General features: G+C 33.8%; 1 protein-coding gene and 2 long non-coding RNA genes across 7 annotated transcripts in view; 1 reads left to right on the top strand and 2 right to left on the bottom strand.

Moving 5' to 3' along the window:
- Nucleotides 1–8,839, bottom strand: part of LOC127724757 (uncharacterized) — a 39,159-nt gene extending 30,320 nt beyond the window's left edge. For 2 of the 5 annotated variants that reach the window (XR_007992652.1, XR_007992654.1), the window contains exon 1: nucleotides 1,824–8,839. This is a non-coding gene — a long non-coding RNA (uncharacterized LOC127724757). Of the gene's footprint in view, nucleotides 1–209 lie in introns of all 5 variants that reach the window. The other 3 variants (XR_007992655.1, XR_007992656.1, XR_007992653.1) reach the window with 3 other exon arrangements.
- LOC127724686 (uncharacterized) overlaps nucleotides 1–21,690 on the bottom strand; it is a 261,959-nt gene that overhangs the window by 126,869 nt on the left and 113,400 nt on the right. Inside the window, exon 6 of the mRNA XM_052231740.1 lies at nucleotides 15,329–15,666. Coding sequence (XP_052087700.1) covers nucleotides 15,329–15,666 — 338 coding nt within the window. The remainder of the gene's footprint in view (nucleotides 1–15,328; nucleotides 15,667–21,690) is intronic.
- The window catches only part of LOC127724831 (uncharacterized), an 88,764-nt gene that overhangs the window by 24,575 nt on the left and 42,499 nt on the right, over nucleotides 1–21,690 (top strand). The gene's annotated exons all lie outside the window — the stretch shown is intronic.

Below are 21,690 nucleotides of genomic sequence, written 5' to 3'. Positions count from 1 at the left end.
CAATTACCCCCGAACTCAATTCCAGCTTTCCCTTTGTGATATGAAACCTTGTAGTACAATTTCAGAAATATCCAAACACTTACACACAAGTTATTGTCATGAAACTAGAAAAATGCTTGTTTTTTGTCCCTTTTTTGGCCCCTAATTCCTAACATTTTGAGGCAATTACCCCCAAAATCAATTACAGCCTTCCCTTTGTGATATGGAACCTTGTGGTACAATGTCAGAGAGATCCATACACTTACACACAAGTTATTGTCTGAAAGTTACAAAAATGCTTATTTTTGGCCCCTTTTTGGCCCCTAATTCCTTAACTGTTGGTACCATAACCCCCAAAATCAATCCCAACCTTCCCTTTGTGATATGAAACCTTGTAGTACAATTTCAGAAATATCCAAACACTTACACACAAGTTATTGTCATGAAACTAGAAAAATGCTTGTTTTTTGCCCCTTTTTTGGCCCCTAATTCCTAATATTTTGAGGCAATTACCCCCAAAATCAATCCCAGCATTCCCTGTGTGATATGGAACCTTGTGGTACAATGTCAGAGAGATCCATACACTAACACACAAGTTATTGTCTGGGAACTAGACAAATGCTTATTTTTGGCCCCTTTTTTGGCCCCTAATTCCTAATATTTTGAGGCAATTACCCCCAAACTCAATTCCAGCTTTCTCTCTGTGATATGGAACCTTGTAGTACAATTTCAGAAAGATCCATACACTTACACACAAGTTATTGTCATGAAACTAGAAAAATGCTTGTTTTTTGCCCCTTTTTTGGCCCCTAATTCCTAATATTTTGAGGCAATTACCCCCAAAATCAATCCCAGCATTCCCTGTGTGATATGGAACCTTGTGGTACAATGTCAGAGAGATCCATACACTAACACACACGTTATGTCTGGAAGTTACAAAAATGCTTATTTTTGGCCCCTAATTCCTTAACTGTTGGTACCATAACCCCCAAAATCAATCCCAACCTTCCTTTTGTGGTATTGAACCTTATGGTAAAATTTCATAGAGATCAATTCTTTTAAACTAAAGTTAGAGTGCGAAAACCAATGTGTCTTTGGACGACGCCGGACGACGCCAGACAACGACGACAACGACGACGCCAACGTCATACCAATATACGACCAAAAAATTTTTAATTTTTGCGGTCGTATAAAAATGAACAAATAAATGTGGATTGTGTCCACATGTGTCCACAGATGATGCTCCCGCTTGCATTTCATATAGTTATAAAGGGACATAACTGAAGAACAGTAAAAGAGATGCTACCTAAATTTGAACTTGATCTGAGTTTTGTGGTAATAAGCATTGTGTGTAAGTCTCATAACTTAAGTAGAGAACAGAAACTAATAAAATGCTCCACTGGGGCGCAGCTTGATACGACCGCAGAGGTCGAACCCTGAACAGTTGGGGCAAGAATGGACACAACATTCAAGCTTGATACAGCATTGAATTTGGATTGTAATTAAATATTTGACACAGCATAGGTTTCTCACACAGAATGAAAGTGGTCTAAGAACTCAATTTAAAATGGAAAATTTTAAAGAAAACAAAGGAAAAAAATATCCCCCCCCCCAATTTTTTTAACCCCCTTATGATTCATCACCCCCAAACTCAATCCCAGCTTTCCCTTTGTGGTATGGTACCTTGCAGTACAATTTCAGAGAGATCCATACACTTGAACACAAGTTATTGTCTTGAAACTAGAAAAATGCTTATTTTTGGCCCCTTTTTGGCCCCTAATTCCTAAAATTTGGAGGCAATTACCACCAAAATCAATCTAAGCATTCCCTTTGTGATATGGAACCTTGTGATACAATGTCAGAGAGATCAATACACTTACACACAAGTTATTGTCATGAAACTAGAAAAATGCTTGTTTTTTGCCCCTTTTATGGCCCCTAATTACTAATATTTTGAGGGAATTACCCCCAAAATCAATCCCAGCCTTCCCTTTGTGGTATGGTACCTTGCAGTATAATTTCGGAGAGATCCATACACTTGAACACAAGTTATTGTCTGGAAACTAGAAAAATGCTTATTTTTTGGCCCCCTTTTGGCCCCAAATTCCTAAACTTTTAGGGCAATTACCCCCAAACTCAAACCCAGCTTTCCCTTTGTGATATGGAACCTTGCAGTACAATTTCTTAAAGATCCATACACTTACACACAAGTTATTGTCCTGAAACTAGAAAAATGCTTGATTTTTTCCCTTTTATGGCCCCTAATTACTAAAATTTTGAGGGAATTACCCCCAAAATCAATACCAGCCTTCCCTTTGTGGTATGGTACCTTGCAGTATAATTTCGGAGAGATCCATACACTTGAACACAAGTTATTGTCTGGAAACTAGAAAAATGCTTATTTTTTGGCCCCCTTTTGGCCCCAAATTCCTAAACTTTTAGGGCAATTACCCCCAAACTCAAACCCAGCTTTCCCTTTGTGATATGGAACCTTGCAGTACAATTTCTTAAAGATCCATACACTTACACACAAGTTATTGTCCTGAAACTAGAAAAATGCTTGTTTTTTTTCCCTTTTATGGCCCCTAATTACTAAAATTTTGAGGGAATTACCCCCAAAATCAATCCCAGCCTTCCCTTTGTGGTATGGTACCTTGCAGTATAATTTCGGAGAGATCCATACATTTGAACACAAGTTATTGTCTGGAAACTAGAAAAATGCTTATTTTTGGCCCCTTATTCCTAAACGTTTTGGCCAATTACCCCCAAACTCAATTCCAGCTTTCCCTTTGTAATATGGAACCTTGTAGTACAATTTCATAAAGATTCATACACTTACACACAAGTTATTGTCATGAAACTAGAAAAACGCTTGTTTTTTGCCCCTTTTTGGCCCCTAATTCCTAAAATTTGGAGGCAATTACCACCAAAATCAATCTAAGCATTCTCTTTGTGATATGGAACCTTGTGATACAATGTCAGAGAGATCCATACACTTACACACAAGTTATTGTCATGAAACTAGAAAAATGCTTGTTTTTTGCCCCTTTTTGGCCCCTAATTCCTAAAATTTGGAGGCAATTACCCGCAAAATCAATCTTAGCATTTCCTTTGTGATATGGAACCTTGTGGTACAATGTCAGAGAGATCCATACACTTACACACAAGCTATGTCAGGAAGTTACAAAAATGCTTATTTTTGGCCCCTTTTTCCTTAACTGTGGGTACCATAACCCCCAATATCAATCCCCACCTTCCTTTTGTGGTATTGAACCTTATGGTAAAATTTCATTGAGATCCATTCACTTAAACTAAAGTTAGAGTGCGAAAACTAATGTGTCTTCGGACGACGACAACGACGACGACTCCAACGTCATACCAATATACGACAACAAATAATTTTTTGCGGTCGTATAAAAATTCAGCAATTTTTCTATTTGTAAACATGCATAACTCAAGAACGGTTGTGTAGAACTTTTATAACATTTGGTTGAGACAAACTAAAGTTAGAGAACGGAAACGAAAAATTCAGTAGTTTTTATGTTTATAAAAAGACATAACTCAAGAATGGTAAAAAGTGACGCCACCAAATTTCGTACTTAATCTGTATTATCTAGTAATAAGCATTGTGTATAAGTTTCATAACATTTGGTTTAAGGCAAACTAAAGTTAGAGAACGGAAACAAAAAAATTGTACATTATCTTAGTTTTGAGGTAATGAATATTGTGTATAGGTTTCATAATGTTTGGTTGGGGCAAACTTAAGTTACAGAATGGAAACTAAAAATTTTGCAATCTTTCCATTTATAAAGGGGCATAACTCAATAATGGTTAAAGTGACACTACCCAAATTCAACTTGATCTGTGTTTTATCAGTGGGAGGCAAAATTAAACATTTCATTGTATAAAGCATTGATTGTAGTTGATTCAACTATAATCATGGACAAAGGAAGATAACTCCAATTTTAGAAATTACTTGAAAAATGACATTAATATTTTTAGAAATTACATTTAGTTAAGACAAACTAAAGTTAGAGAAGGGAAACGAAAAATTCTGCATTTTTTTCATTTGTAAAGGGGCATAAACCTTGAACGGTAATCAAAGTGCTTGTAAGCACTGAATGGTAAAGATTGCTTAATTTATCATTAGGAAGTAAAATTGAATATTGCATTGTATAAAGCATTGGTTGTAGTTGATTCAACTACCATTATGCACAAAGAAAGATAACTCCAATTTTCAAAGAAGACTTTAAAATATTTTTAGAAATGAAGGGTAAAAAGGGTAAAAATTGCTTTAAAGGGAAATCACACCATTTATACTACTAATAATAATTCATTGAAATTTTGCATGTAGACAGATCATACTTATAAAGATATTTTAGGCGAAAAAAAAATTGGGGTCACCGATGTTGTTTTCGAGATATGACGTCATCAAAACTTAAAGAATCGTGTTATAACGAAATATAGAAATACCGCTCTAAATTGTTAAAAAAAACAAACTTATTGAAAAAACATGTTTAACTGGAATAACAAAAACAGTCAAATGTAACTTGTACCTTATGAACATTTATTTGTCTCGGTTTCCTTATTTTTGAAGGCATTTGAACATTTCCCGCCATTTTTAATTGCTATTTATAATAGATTTTTCTTGAAATAAAAAAAATCTACTAATGTTTTTCCCTTCAAACTTCTGCAAAAGTTGCAGCTTCAGGGAAGATTTTAAAAGCATAAATAAAAAAGGGGGGTCACCGATGTTTTAAATCCGCTAAAATGGTAATAATCTTTATTATTGAATTTTGGCGGGAACTATAAACTTTTAACGTTATAGAACGACGTTGCTGGTATAACAGCATTTCTTGCAACGCTTGGGTTGAATTAAACCTTTTCACTACAAAATATAATATCATTTTTGAACATTTTTTAAGGTATTTTGATTATTCGTTGATATCTTTATCAATCTATCGAATCGTTAAACATAGATACAATAACAGTTTATTATAAAGTAATTGTCAAAGTTGAAGTCATCTCATTTTTTTAATTGCATTTGTTGTATGGGGAAAACGAATGTTTGCCTCATGCCGTATTATAGAAATAATTTTCGGCTTCCAGATAAAGAATCTTCTACCTCGGAAGACTGAGGGTATCTGGGTTGAAAAGTAACACGTTCCTTTTAGACTGCAGGCAGAATAATTTCGTTACCATAATTTCACTAGCTTGTCCATTCGCACCGGGAAGATAAAACCTGAAATGCCGTGTTAAAAATGCCACAAACTCAGCACGTTAGAAGAAACCTATTTTCGGTAGGAATTTAAAATTGGTTCCGTAATTACACAACGCTTCATAATTTATTCGAACTGTGGAAACCAAATTTTTTTCTGAGTTCTATCATCCCGCACTCATTTTTCATACATCGTTTCATGTTCATTGTACATAATATGTTCAATGTTCATCGCCTGTGCATTAAAACTTTATGTATTACGTATATTCTATTACCGTTCGATTAATCGCTCAACGTTGGTATGTTATGAGAAATACAATGCATCTGATAATTTAGAGTTAATTGACAATAAAATACACATCGCCATATTGATATCAGGAACATATAATGTTCCCAGTTGATATGTAATTAAAAAAATCTTTTAATTTGTAATAAACGGATCTAGTTTTTTTTCTTGTTCTGCTACATCTATCCGTGTTTCTGTGGACATGTCGATATATTTTATCTAACTCTAGTTTTTTGTCGAGCCTTCGACTTAAGTCGAAAAGGCGAGACATAGCGATCCTACATTCCGTCGGCGGCGGCGGCGGCGTCCACAAATATTCACTCTGTGGTTAAAGTTTTTGAAGTTTTAATAACTTTCTTAAACTATCCTGGATTTCTACCAAACTTGGACAGAAGCTTGTTTATGATCATAAGATAGTATCCAGAAGTAAATTTTGCAAAAATAAAATTCCTGTTTTTCCATATTTGACTTATAAATGAACTTAGTTTTTCTGCCAGGAAACAATACATTTACTCTGTGGTTAGAGTTTTTAAATTTTTAATAACTTTCTTAAACTATCCTGGATTTGTACCAATCTTGGTCAGAAGCTTGTTTATGATCATAAGATAGTATCCAGAAGTAAATTTTGTAAAAAAAAAATATATTTTTCCGTATTTTACTTATAAATTGACTTGGTTTTTCTGCCAGGAAACAATACATTTACTCTGTGGTTAAAGTTTTTAAGATTTCAATAACTTTCTTAAACTATCCTGGATATGTACCAAACTTGGACAGAAGCTTGTTTATGATCAAAAGCTTGTATCTCGAAGGAAATTTTGTCAAAATTTTGCACCTGTTTATCCGTATTTTACTTATAAATGGACTTAGTTTTTCTTCCAGTTAACATTACATACAGTATGCAGTTAAAGTTTTTAAAACATTTATTAGATCCATAAACTATCCTAGATTTATACCAAGCTTGGACAGAAGCTTCTTACAATCAAAAGATAGTATCGAGAGGAATATTTTTATTGATTTTTTTCCTCATTTTTGTTGAGGCTGCGATTAACAGCAAAAGTAGGCGAGACACTAGGTTCCGTGGAACCCTTACGAATTTTTTTATCAGATGACAAATGAGAGTGTGGATAACCTTTGATGTAGAATAAGAGTTCGAGTTCCAGCTAAATATAGAGTTAAAGTTCCAGTTTTATTTTTAGTTCGAATGTTAATTCGAGTAAGAGTTCTAGTTAAAAGCTCGAGTTCCCTTTAGAAACTTTCGAGTTATACTGTAAGATAGAATAAATTCTGGTAAAAGTTAAAATTTTGAGATCTGAGATCCGATGAAATTAAAAGAAAGATTGCAGTTTCTATTTTCTGTTGGTGCACCTCTCTTTCTTGAATTGTATATTCTTTTATCACATTTATGTTTCAGTATGGTATAGCCTATATACTTTTTTTTGCCAAAACTGATTAATGATAGGTAATTTGAAAATAACTGATTGATTGTGTGTGCCACTTTCAGCACTCTGTTATATCATGTTGGCCGTTTTTTTTTTTAAAGAACCAAGGTATCAAGAGTAAATCAGCTACCTTTGTACTCTGTCCTTTACAGTCATGATCGGAATTTGACAATCTCCCTATATCACTGTTTGTTGACATGAAAGTGATCACATTGAGTGATCTGAACACGAACCTACATCTGAACTACTAGTTTTTGTTTTGTTTTTGTTTTTGTTTTTTTCTTGATTTTTGCAAAAGTTTCAGTGGCAAATATTACATGAATATCAGCACAAAATTTTTTTCTATATGAGATGAATACTCTTTCACAAGACGGACCTTAATGTGATGGTTACAGATTAGCACTCTGAAAGACATGTTACTCTACATAAATACATGTGTGTGTGTTAAATATTTCTCTTGTTGGAGTCTTGTAAAGCCAAATATACAGTGTGGATTTTTTGTTGTTGTTGTAGGCAGTACGGTCATCAATAGAACAAAAATAACTAGGCATAGTGTTTGATATTCCCAGATTGCTCTGACGTCTAGCGGCCTTATTTTTTAACTTCCTTTTCGTACATTTCGCTATAATTGACAGTTTGAAGAAATACTACAAAATATGATTTTTTTTTGTGCCCAAATTATGTAAGCCTGTACAAAGCATTAAAGGAAGATTGAGTATAATGTACTATATAATACTGTGCTAAATTTCTTTGATTTCGACAGACAGCAACCGATATAAAATTATGTATGCTTCTTTTACAGTGATGTTTAACTGGCGTTATTCTTATATAATGTTTGATATTTCAACAAATATGATTACTCTACGAATCACTCGTGTTCATGTGTTTGTGCCCCTATACCCCCTTTCCCCAAAAAAAAAGAAACAGAGAGAGAGAGAGAGAGAGAGAGAGAGAGAGAGAGAGAGAGAGAGAGAGAGAGAGAGAGAGAGAGAGAGAGAGAGGCGTTTGACACCAAAGGAACATAGAAACTCATTGTTCTTATTTACATCCCTCTGTTGGACAGAAAACTAGAAATTCCGGAAGCTGTACGCTTACATGCTGTTACTCTTGGTATATTGTTATTTTTGCCAGTATATTCCCACATACCGCATCGCGACGATACGCTGCCAACAGTTGGGTTACACTAATGACAGGACAATTGCCCGTATTGACCGGATGAGATATAAATAGTCAGAACTTTTTTGTTATTTGATAGATTTTTTAATTTTTGAAGACCTAAGAAATATTAGACTATATTTTATGAATATTTAACAAAAAAAAGTTGACCGGACGGATTTTACACTCACTGATGTACGCTTTACAATATTGAACTGATCGACAAAAAGTGTTACTAGTAATATCTCTTTTGTTTTACAATATTTTTTCATACAACTAGAAAATCTGCGAGATTAATAGTTATCTTATATGAAAATTTAAACTTCATAGTAAAACAAAATGTTTTTCTAAAAAAAAAGTTGACCGGATGGATTTCACATTCGCCGATGTACGCTTTGATTATACTGAAATGATCGACAAAAAGTGTTATAAATATCTCTTTTGTTTTTAAATATTTTTTTTCTTCGTGAAACTAAGAAATCTGCGAGATCAATAAATATGCTAATATAAGAAAATATAAACTTTACAGTAAATAAAAAAAGTTTTTCTACAAAAAAAGTTGAGCTGACGGATTTCGCTACAAATAATAAAGACCAGATCAACAAAAAATGTTGATATTTCTCATATCTAACAATATTTTTCGGTGAAATTAATAAACCTTTAAGAAAAATAATTGTATAAATGGTATTGTATGTAAATACTAACTCAATAATAATAATAATAATAATAATATCTTTATTTAAAGAAAGTAACTCATTTGAATTAAACCCAATCGTAAGGCAATTCAAGACCATATCAAGACCACTTTCTGCTATTTTTTTGCCATACATTTTGTCTGTTTCGAGTAGCATTTTCATTTTTTGCACTTAAATCAAAACGTCATTTGCTTTCTCTTGCTTTAGTGAACGTCCCTTTGAGCGGGCCGCCATTTTAGAAATTTTAGAAATTAGCAACCTTTACGAAGGACTCGAAACGGCATCGTTATAATACGGTCACGACACTATAGCGGCGCCAAGAGCGATGCGTATAAACAATAGTGTGATTTCCCTTTAATTTATCAGTGGAAGGCAAAATTAAACATTGCATTGTATAAAGCATTGATTGTAGTTGATTCAACTATAATCATGGACAAAGGAAGATAACTCCAATTTTAACAAGAGTGCACACGCTGAAATGTCTCGCCTTCTTTACTAATCATTGATATTATGTTGATAGTCCTAAATATAAAGCTTTCTTACAACTGTCACATAAACTTAACATTAACCAAGAAAACTAAACATTGACCAATGAACCATGGAAATGAGGTCAAGGTCAGATGAACCATGCCAGGCAGGCATGTACAGCTAACAATTCTTCCATACAACAAATATAGTTGACCTATTGCTTATAGTTTAAGAAAAACAGACCAAAACACAATAAAAACTTAACACTGAGCAATGAACTGTGAAAATGAGGTCAAGGTCAAATAAAAACTGCGCGACTGACATAAAGACCATAAAATATTTCCATACACCAAATATAGTTGACCTATTGCATATAGTATTATAAAAAAAGACCAAAACTCAAAATCTTAACTTTGACCACTGAACCATGAAAATGAGGTCAAGGTCAAATGACAGCTGCCAGCTAGACATGTACACCTTACAATCATTCCATACACCAAATATAGTTGACCTATTGCTTAAAGTGTAAGAAAAACAGACCAAAACACAAAAACGTAACATAAGCAATGAACCATGAAAATGAGGTCAAGGTCAAATAAAATCTGCCAGACTGACATGTACATCATTAAATATTTCCATACACCAAATATAGTTGACCTACTGCATACAGTATTAGGAAAACAGACCAAAACACAAAAACTTAACATTTAACAATGAACCTTGAAAATGAGGTCAAGGTCAAATAAAACATGCCAGACTGACATGTACATCCTAAAATATTTCCATACACTAAATATAGTTGACCTACTGCATACAGTATTAGAAAAACAAACCAAAACACAAAAACTTAACATTGAGCAATGAACCGTGAAAATGAGGTCAAGGTCAAATAAAACTTGCCAGACTGACATGAACATCATACAATATTTCCATACACCAAATACAGTTGACCTATTGCATACAGTATTAGAACAAGAGTGCACACGCTGAAATGTCTCGCCTTCTTTACTAATCATTGATATTATGTTGATAGTCCTAAATATAAAGCTTTATTACAACTGTCGCATAAACTTAACATTAACCAAGTAAACTAAACATTGACCAATGAACCATGAAAATGAGGTCAAGGTCAGATGAACCATGCTAGGCAGGCATGTACAGCTAACAATTCTTCCATACAACAAATATAGTTGACCTATTGCTTATAGTTTAAGAAAAACAGACGAAAACACAAAAACTTAACACTGAGCAATGAACCTTGAAAATGAGGTCAAGGTCAAATAAAACCTGCGTGACTGACATATAGATCATAAAATATTTCCATACACCAAATATAGTTGACCTATTGCATATAGTATTATAAAAAAAGACCAAAACTCAAAATCTTAACTTTGACCACTGAACCATGAAAATGAGGTCAAGGTCAAATGACAGCTGCAAGCTAGACATGTACACCTTACAATCATTCCATACACCAAATATAGTTGACCTATTGCTTAAAGTGTAAGAAAAACAGACCGAAACACAAAAACGTAACATAAGCAATGAACCATGAAAATGAGGTCAAGGTCAAATAAAATCTGCCAGACTGACATGTACATCATTAAATATTTCCATACACCAAATATAGTTGACCTACTGCATACAGTATTAGGAAAACAGACCAAAACACAAAAACTTAACATTTAACAATGAACCTTGAAAATGAGGTCAAGGTCAAATAAAACATGCCAGACTGACATGTACATCCTAAAATATTTCCATACACTAAATATAGTTGACCTACTGCATACAGTATTAGAAAAACAAACCAAAACACAAAAACTTAACATTGAGCAATGAACCGTGAAAATGAGGTCAAGGTCAAATAAAACTTGCCAGACTGACATGAACATCATACAATATTTCCATACACCAAATACAGTTGACCTATTGCATACAGTATTAGAACAAGAGTGCACACGCTGAAATGTCTCGCCTTCTTTACTAATCATTGATATTATGTTGATAGTCCTAAATATAAAGCTTTATTACAACTGTCGCATAAACTTAACATTAACCAAGTAAACTAAACATTGACCAATGAACCATGAAAATGAGGTCAAGGTCAGATGAACCATGCTAGGCAGGCATGTACAGCTAACAATTCTTCCATACAACAAATATAGTTGACCTATTGCTTATAGTTTAAGAAAAACAGACGAAAACACAAAAACTTAACACTGAGCAATGAACCTTGAAAATGAGGTCAAGGTCAAATAAAACCTGCGTGACTGACATATAGATCATAAAATATTTCCATACACCAAATATAGTTGAACTATTGCATATAGTATTAGAAAAAAAGACCAAAACTCAAAAACTTAACTTTGACCACTGAACCATGAAAATGAGGTCAAGGTAAGATGACACCTGCCAGCTAGACATGTACACCTTACAATCATTCCATACACCAAATATAGCTGACCTATTGCATGCAGTATTAGAAAGAAAGACCAAAACTCAAAAACTTAACTTTGACCACTGAACCATGAAAATGAGGTCAAGGTCAGATGACACCTGCCAGCTAGACATGTACACCTTACAATCATTCCATACACCAAATATAGTAGACCTATTGCATACAGTATAAGAAAAACAGACCAAAACATAAAAACTTAACTATAACCACTGAACCATGAAAATGAGGTCAAGGTCAGATGACACCTGCCAGTTGGACATGTACACCTTACAGTCCTTCCATACACCGAATATACTAGACCTATTGCTTATAGTATCTGAGATATGGACTTGACCACGAAAACTTAACCTTGTTCACTGATCCATGAAATGAGGTCGAGGTCAAGTGAAAACTGTCTGACGGGCATTAGGACCTTGCAAGGTACGCACATACCAAATATAGTTATCCTATTACTTATAATAAGAGAGAATTTAACATTACAAAAAATCTGAACTTTTTTTTCAAGTAGTCACTGAACCATGAAAATGAGGTCAAGGACATAGGACATGTGACTGACGGAAACTTCGTAACATGAGGCATCCATATACAAAGTATGAAGCATCCAGGTCTTCCATCTTCTAAAATATAAAGCTTTTAAGAAGTTAGCTAACGCCGCCGCCGCCGCCGCCGTAGCCGCCGCCGCCGGATCGCTATCCCTATGTCGAGCTTTCTGCGACAAAAGTCGCAGGCTCGACAAAAACAGACCAAAACACAAAAACTAAACTATGACCACTGAACCATGAAAATGAGGTCAAGGTCAGATGACACCTGCCAGTTAGACATGTACCCCTTACTATCATTACATACACCAAATATAGTAGACCTATTGCTTATAGTATCTCAGATATGGACTTGACCACGAAAACTTAACCTTGTTCACTGATCCATGAAATGAGGTCGAGGTCAAGTGAAAACTATCTGACGGGCATGAGGACCTTGCAAGGAACGCACATACCAAATATAGTTATCCTATTACTTATAATAAGACAGAATTTAACATTCCAAAAAATCTGAACTTTTTTTTCAAGTAGTCGCTGAACCATGAAAATGAGGTCAAGGACATTGGACATGTGACTGACGGAAACTTCGTAACATGAGGCATCTATATACAAAGTATGAAGCATCCAGGTCTTCCATCTTCTAAAATATAAAGCTTTTAAGAAGTTAGCTAACGCCGTCGCCGCCGCCGGATCACTATCCCTATGTCGAGCTTTCTGCGACAAAAGTCGCAGGCTGACAAAAATGACTTGATATTTAGAAAAAAAAAAAATTTAACAATTTTGCCATTTGTAAAGGGCATAACTCTAGAACAGTAAAAGTGATGGCACCAAAATTCAAACTTGATCTGTATATTGTGGTAATAAGTATGGTGTATAAGTTTCATAATATTTGGTTGAGGCAAACTTAAGTTAGAGAACGGAAACGAAAAATTTAGCATTTTTTCCATTTGAAAAGGAGCATAACTCTAGAAGGGTAAAAGTGACGCCACCAAAATTCAAACTTAATCTGTATTTAGTGGTAATAAGCATTGTGTATAAGTTTCATAACATTTGGTTGAGGCAAACTAAAGTTAGAGAACAGAAACCAACTTTGGGACGTATGTACGGACGGACAGACAGACAAGGGTAAAACTTAATGCCCCCTCTGCTACAGCGGGGGCATAAAAAAATCAAAATTTGCTCCAGATGCTCTCATTGTCATGTATAAGCTTCTGTGCAAGTTTCATAAAATTCCATGATGGTTTGATAAAGTAACTGAGGTTTAACATTCTCTAATTTCAGACTGAACCTAATTGTTGAAGACAGAATCTTGGTTTGCTATCTCTTACTTTTGGGAATTTCTCCATGGCAAATGAAATTCAGCATACCTGTAATTGTATTGAAGAGTACACTATAGGTCCCTTCTATTTCAGTTTTATACAATTTTCATACATGCACAATAATCAGAGATTTATTCCTAAAACAAGAATTCTACAATGATCTCCAGTCCTTATCTTTCATCTGATAATGTTATTATCTAAATGAACTGTTAACACAGAGATATGTCTCTCCTGTTTGTAATTTTGATAATGCAAGTGTTGAAATTAAAATAGCAATACTTTAACATGTAAGTTATGCAAATATTTGAAGTCAATGAAACATGACTGAAGGTACATGGCTAAATAATCTCCATGGAAATGAGATGTGTCACTGCTAATACAACTGCATACCAAATACCATTGACTTATCATAAGTCGTTCCCTTTAAACAAACCTGAACACAAACATTAACTTGTAAACTATGTAGATTTTTCAAAGTCAATGAACCATGATGACGGGGTGGGGCTATATGATCTCCATGGAAACGAGATTTGCAAATGAAAATAAATTTGCACACCAAATATCATTGACTTAACATTAGTGGTTTATCTTAAACTGATCTAATCACAAACTAATACATGTAAACTAAGAAAAAATTTCAAAGTCAATTGACCATGACTGAGGCAGTGGGGCCAAATATTATCCATGGAAATGAGGTGTGCTAATGCTTATAAAACTGCATACCAATTAACATTGGCCTACAACTAATGGTTCCCCTTGAACTGACCTAATCACAAACTAATACATGTAAACTAAGCAAAAGTTTCAAGTCAATAGACCATGACTGAGGGGGCAGAGCCAAATAATCTCCATGGAAATGAGATATACCAATGCTTATACAACTGCATACCAAATATCATTGACCTACCACTAGTGCTCCCCATAAACTGACCTAATCACAAACTAATACATGTAAACTAAGCAAAAGTTTCAAAGTCAATAGACCATGACTGAGGGGGCAGGGCCAAATAATCTCCATGGAAATGAGATGTGCCAATGCTAATGCAACTACATACCAAATATCATTGACCAACCACTAGTGGTTCACAATAAACTAGACCTAATCACAAACTAATACATTGTTGATGCTGCTGCCACCTCTAGAAACAGCATACCTATATTTCACTATTTGACTCCGTCAAGGCGAGACAATAATATTAGATATGATATAAATAACACATAGCTGAGAGGGTGATAGATTGTTACCCCGAGAAACATTGTCAACTGAGGCGAAGCCAAGGTTGACAATGTCTTTTCGAGGGGTAACAATATGCTCTATCACCCTCTCAGATATGTGTTATTTAATTTATTATACTGTCTGTCTGTTATTACTGTCTAATAGATTTAAAATTCAAAATAATAAATTATGTCGTCTTGTACATAACAATCATCCTTATTTATTAAAGCGCACACTTGAGCAAGCGTCTCCGTGAAGGGTAATAAGAGTATTTGTCATGAGATAGAGTAAATTGTCTCCCTTGTATTAACCAATCAAAATCTGGCATTTTGACATGAAGTAGAATAATAAAAGTTACCCTATGCTAAGGAACTATTTTGTTATAAATATGTAATACATTCTGGTACATTGTATATTCTTTCTGACCATTCTGTGAATAAGTGATTCTACACCTGTACACATCTATAAATGTTTCTTAAATAGAACATCCTTTAATCACATAACTATTTAAGCCAGTCAGCTAATAAGATTATATTTATAAAGTATTACTTACTTGCAAATGGGTCCTCTGGAGGAGAATAAACAAACTGACACTTAAATTTTTCACGTATATGCATTTCTGTTCTGGTAATTTCTGCAAAATATTCTATGTTCTTTTGTCCAAACATACCAGCTACACCAAAATTTTCAATGAGCAATTGCATTATTCTACTGGCTTTTTCCACCCTGGCTGGATTAGTCGCACAGGTATGAAACATACTACCAGCAACACTGCGTGATAATGCCTCTACTGTCATAAAGTTTATGTCACAGTTGTTTATCATTGTAAACCATATTCCATACAAAAGTGAAATCAGATGCTGATGGCTTTGATTCAATGATGATAAGAACCTGTAAAATCATAACAGTTAAAAAAGATATTTTTTAGGATTATCAAACCAACCCATTTTTTTCCTTTAACCTTTTAATACTTTTTCAGTGACAAAATTGAGTTATTTCTTGACATGAAAATCCTATTTGGAACAAACAAGAGGCTACAAAGAGACTGAAATGGACAAATTATATATAGTATTAGTAATGCCATATGTAATAAAATGCTTCACTGAATGCAGCTGGATACGACCGCAGAGGTCCAACCCTGAACAGTTGCGGCGAAAATGGACACAATATTCGCGCTTGATACAGGTCTTAGAACTTAGAATTGGTTATATGATTTGAATTTATATTCAATTTTTTGCTTTTGTGCAATAAACTATGCTGTTGCGAATTGCCACCCCCACCCCACCCCAAAAAAAAACATTACCCCCCTTTTTTTTTTGCTTTTGTGAAATACACTATGCTGTTGCGTATTGACCCCCCCCCCCCCCCCCCCCCAAAAAAAAAATTTTTTTACCCTCCCCTCAAATATTTGAAGAAATTTTCTTTTTAATTTTGAAATCTGAAATGAAAAAAAAAAATGCCCCCCACAATTTCTTTTTTACCCCCCTCCCCCCCACCACTTTTCCAACAAAAAAAAATTCTTTCCCTCAAGATATGGTCATAATCTCAATTCAAATTTCCAATGGAGTTTGCAACCATAATTACCAATTTAAATAAATCATATCTTAGGCCACAGACCACAATTAATTCCCCCTTTTAGTTCTTTATAACGTTTTGTCGCATTAAAAAAAATTTACCTTTTAATTTTGTTTAATCTTTTGTGTGTGTAATGTACAGTACAAGTCCAAAAATATATCCAAGTTTCAGAAAAATTGAACGTTTACATCTTACAAATTTAGCCAATACACATCCATACCCCTATGGACAAGTCAAGAGATGTTCCAAAAACTATAAATATTACCGGTACCTTTTTGCACCTGGCCTAATCACTCTTTCCATATCAAAATCAGTTAAAATAAAACATCCAAAAATTTATTTCAGCTCTCTTCTTTCATTTCCACCTTATAAAAACTAAGAAATTTATGAGAAAAGGAAAGAAAAAAAATAAAGAAAAAATGCTCTTTAATTAAAGGGAACTATATTCGTGGACAACGAAAAGCTGGATCATTAATTGTGGTCTGGGGCCTATTAGGGGTCAAGAACTTGACCAATTCCAATAAAACTTGGCATGATTTAAGCTTAGTGTATTATGAGACAGTTTACCCAGTTTCAAAGCCAAATGATATCAATTATAGAAAATGTGGCCTTTTTTTTATCTGAACTTTGATTCCTGAATTGTGACGTTGAAATAGAACAATTTCAACTATCAAAGTTTGGCTTCAAAAACAAGCAAAAAACAAAAATGTGCACTTTTTAATATCTCTATGTATAAGATATTATCTATTTAAAGTAATAGATCTATCTATAGCATACTGAATGTATCAGACTTATAAAAATTGGCAAACAGTTAATTTTATATGAGCCTGTGCCAAAAAATATATAGGTTTTCAAATGAAGCGAGGCCTTATATGAAATGTAATATTTTCCACTTACAACAATTTTCTGAAGTTGTTAAGTTAAAAAAAATCTTCTACATATCATAAATGTACTTTTCATGGAAATATAAGTTTCAAATAGCATAACACATGAGGATGACATGTCTTAAGCAATGTCAAGCTTAAAAAAACAAGTTGTCAATTTAGGCCGTTCCCCATATTTCCATATTAAAAAGCATATAAATGATATGGGAGATGGAAATATGCTTATTTTTGCTCAAATCCTTGCTTAGATATGATGAAACATGAAGCCTGGATGTAACAAGACTGTTGCTTTCAACTATATATGTAGACACTATGGTCTGATGCAAAGTTTATTCACTTTACTGTTTAAAACCTGCATGAAATTTCAGCCTCAAAAGGCCAATATTTTAACCACTAGCTATCCAACAGAAGAAATTAAAGGTAGTCAGTGAAACAGACAAGGTAAAACAACCAGTAATAAGTGCTTTTGATACAGATTCAGTGAAATCTGTTTAAAGGTATTCAACTTTTATGTGCATAGAACCTCACAGTTCACTTGCTTCGTACCGATTTTTAGACTTTGACCATTAAAACAGCACATTTTGCACACTTTTTATGTTTTTATCTACTTTTCTTTCTGTTCAGAGTTCCTAATTGAGTAAAACATGTAAATTAAATACCACAAAGACAAATAGAAAATCATAAAAATCTGTCAGAGAGAAAGTAAGCATGCTACTTTCATTATCACTGAACTAGTATATATATTTGTTTAGGGGCCAGCTGAAGGACGCCTCCGGGTGCGGGAATTTCTCGCTGCATTGAAGACCTGTTGGTGGCCTTCTGCTGTTGTCTGTTCTGTGGTCGGGTTGTTGTCTCTTTGACACATTCCCCATTTCCATTCTCAATTTTACTTTTGTAAAAATATTGAAACAAGTGAAAAAGCAGCACATTTTGGGCATATTAGCTGAAAATTGACTTGTTTACAAAATTTCTATCAAATAAAGGTGGAAAACATTTATTCTCATGTAGTTTGACAAATTAATTCCAATTGATCATTCAGAGAAGTTGTCAAAGTACAAATTCAAAATTTGCTGAAATGCAACTCTTAGGCCACAGACCACAATTAATTCCCCCTATTAGTTCTTTATAACGTTTTGTTGCATTAAAAAAAATTTACCTGTTTTTTTTGTTTAATCTTTTGTGTGTGTAATGTACAGTACAAGTCCAAAAATATATCCAAGTTTCAGAAAAATTGAACGATTACATCTTACAAATTTAGTCAATACACATCCATACCCCTATGGACAAGTCAAGAGATGTTCCGAAAACTGTAAATATTACCTTTTTGCACCTGGCCTAATCACTCTTTCCATATCAAAATCAGTTAAAATAAAACATCCAAAAATTTATTTCAGCTCTCTTCTTTCATTTCCACCTTATAAAAACTAAGAAATGTATGAGAAAAGGAAAGAAAAAAATAAAGAAAAAATACACTTTAATTAAAGGGAACTATATATGTGGACAACGTAAAGCTGGATCATTAATTATGGTCTGGGGCCTATTAGGGGTCAAGAACTTGACCAATTCCAATAAAACTTGGCATGATTTAAGCTCAGTTTCAAAGCCATATGATATCAATTATAGAAAATGTGGCCTTTTTAATATCTGAACTTTGATTCCTGAATTGTGACGTTGAAATAGAACAATTTCAACTATCAAAGTTTGGCTTCAAAAACAAACAAAAAACAAAAATGTGCACTTTTTAATGTCTCTATGTATAAGATATTATCCATTTAAAGTAATAGGTAGCATACTGAATGTATCAGACTTATAAAAATTGGCAAACAGTTAATTTTATATGAGCCTGTGCCAAAAAATAGAGGTTTTTAAATGAAGCGAGGCCTTATATGAAATGTAATATTTTCCACTAACAACAATTTTCTGAAGTTGTTAAGGTCAAGTAACAGTAAATGAACACCGTCTAGCGGATTCCGCGAAATGTTGCGACGTTTTGTAAGAGTTACGTCCCTTTGGCCAGATTTTGCAATGTTGCAACCGGCAACTTTTCGACTGGACAACGGTAAATTTGATGGCAAGTATGTAACTTCTAGGAGAATGAACTTGTTTGCTAACACTGAAGACGAAGAAAATCTACAGGATTTTGAAAATGAATATGAAAATAGTCATAAAGACGATCTTCCAAATGAAAATCGAAAACTTGACTGGCGTCAGGGACGTAGGGTGGTAGAACTTGGATATCTAGCTGACCAGTTAAAACAATGTAAAAATTGTAGCTCACCACTATTTCTACATAATTGTTATGAGGAAAAACAGTGTGGTCTGGGAAGTATTCTAAATGTAGTATGCCAAAACTGTCCCTACAGAAATCCTATATTCACTGGAAAAGACATCGTCCGGCAGAAAATAAGAAGAAGGGGATGCAAGTTTGGGATATTAATACTAAACTAAGTCTTGGTAAGATATCCCCATTTTTGAAAATTACTACACCAGTCGGAACAAGTCAAAATATTTTTAAATTCAAGAAAAGAAAATAAACCAAATAGAATTCTCAGCTGCGTCAGTCAGTCTTGAAACAGTCTGACACAAAACGATTTTATATTTACATTAACTTTCTTTCGGGTTGTAACACTCACAGGGGCGTAGCTAGGCCAATATGGTGTGTACTCAATGCCGGAGGAGAAAGTCAAACGGCAGGGGTCTGGGACTCTGGGGCCCGTTAAAAAAAAAAATAAAAAATATTAATTAGAGAAAAACAAACAAGTACTGTTGGCTTAGGAATTTGGATTTTCTAATGTGTAGTGGGTTGAGCTTGATTAAATTAAATTAAAAATAATATTCGTTACTAGTTTGTTAAGAGAGTCTAGGTTAAAAGGGTGGTATTTGCACGGAAAGAACGTTGAATACAAAGAAGGAATAACAATTTCACGGTGAACGTGAAATAATTTCGTCAATGAACGTGATAAAAAAGTACTATAACGAACGCATATCATAGGTTGGAAACCTTAAGTGGCAAGTATATAATATATACGTTTGAAGTCCCGAAATCTATAAGGAAAATCATCAAATTATTTCTGACTTCTTTTTATTAACTTACAAAACGACAGTTTTTTAATATTACCAAGCACGGAAAGCAAGCACTTTAAATCTCGAAGCATGGAAATAAGCACTTTTAATCTCGAGGCACGTATAATTAAGTTGGGGAACACTTTAAACGAGGCACCCGTCTTGCATAACCGAACGTAAAAATAAAAAAAAGTTAAAATACGTTGATCGTCAATTAAAAAAAAAAACGGCAAACACGATGCACGAAAATTACCCTTTACCACCCCCATTAAACTGAAGTCTGACTGGGCTGATTACAAAATCTGTAATGACGACCGGTATGTAATTAAGACTATCCATACCCCAGAGTAAAATCATGAGAATGAATCGTTGTCCATGGTCTCTTTAGAACGTCAGATTTTAATTCGTCAGTTATTTTGAAATCTTCAGAAAAGATGTCAGGATTTGGAAAGGAGGCGTATAATTGTCTTCTGCAGGACACCTCGAGGACCATTTTAATTGTTTGCATCAGCAACATAATCATGATGCTGGTTCCGTAAATGAAAAGTACTTTTGGAACGGAATATAGCTACAAAGTGATTATTAACATGTTTATATAATAGTTTTTAATTTAATTTATTACTTTAGTTTTATTCTTACTAGATTTACCATATTTTTATTTTTGTAAAAGTTTCGATGTGTACGCAACTGCGTTTTTGCGTACGGGTTGCTACGCGCCTGACTCATTTAATATTTATACATCATAAGTTTCTCGACTATAACAAATAAATAATAAACAAAAATGATGTTACACAATCATTCAGATCCATCGCTGCATTTTGTATTCTAACGTTTTTTTGTAATGGTGTTTTCTTTCACGTCCGCAATTTTGTGGAAAATTTCGAAGCTATAAATAGAACACAAATACGTGGTATATTCTCCTAATAAAAGAACGTTCAGTGGATTTTTAAAAGAATTTTCTTAGTATTGATTCGTATGGTTGTCTCCTCAAAGAAAATTGTTATATACATGTATATCACAGGGACTCAGCAGATTAAAATTTTGTTAAACAATGTTTTTTAATTTTTTTTATTATTTCCTGTCTATATGTATTACTTTATTTATGTATTTGACGTTGACATCACTATTTCTTTGTTTTCTAGCAATGTGCAGTTTACTATCCATATCCGTATACTGAAAAAAAAACATTGTTTAACAAAATTTTAATCTGCTAACCGAGTCCCTGTGATGTATATGGTTAAAAAAATTAACTGAATGAAAAGTAAAAAATTTTTACTCTGAAAGTTGCATCTCAAATATAGAATAGAACTGTTCTAAATTCTATTTTACTCATAAAACTTGAAGGTTGAGAACGAGATTCTATCGATCATGTCGATATCATACTACTACTATA

The sequence above is a fragment of the Mytilus californianus genome, unplaced genomic scaffold (assembly GCF_021869535.1).
Source record: "Mytilus californianus isolate M0D057914Y unplaced genomic scaffold, xbMytCali1.0.p SCAF_14, whole genome shotgun sequence".
In the NCBI taxonomy this organism is placed as follows: domain Eukaryota; kingdom Metazoa; phylum Mollusca; class Bivalvia; order Mytilida; family Mytilidae; genus Mytilus; species Mytilus californianus.
The sequence above is the reverse complement of the archived record's forward strand: the minus strand, read 5'-3'. Positions and strand labels throughout refer to the sequence as shown.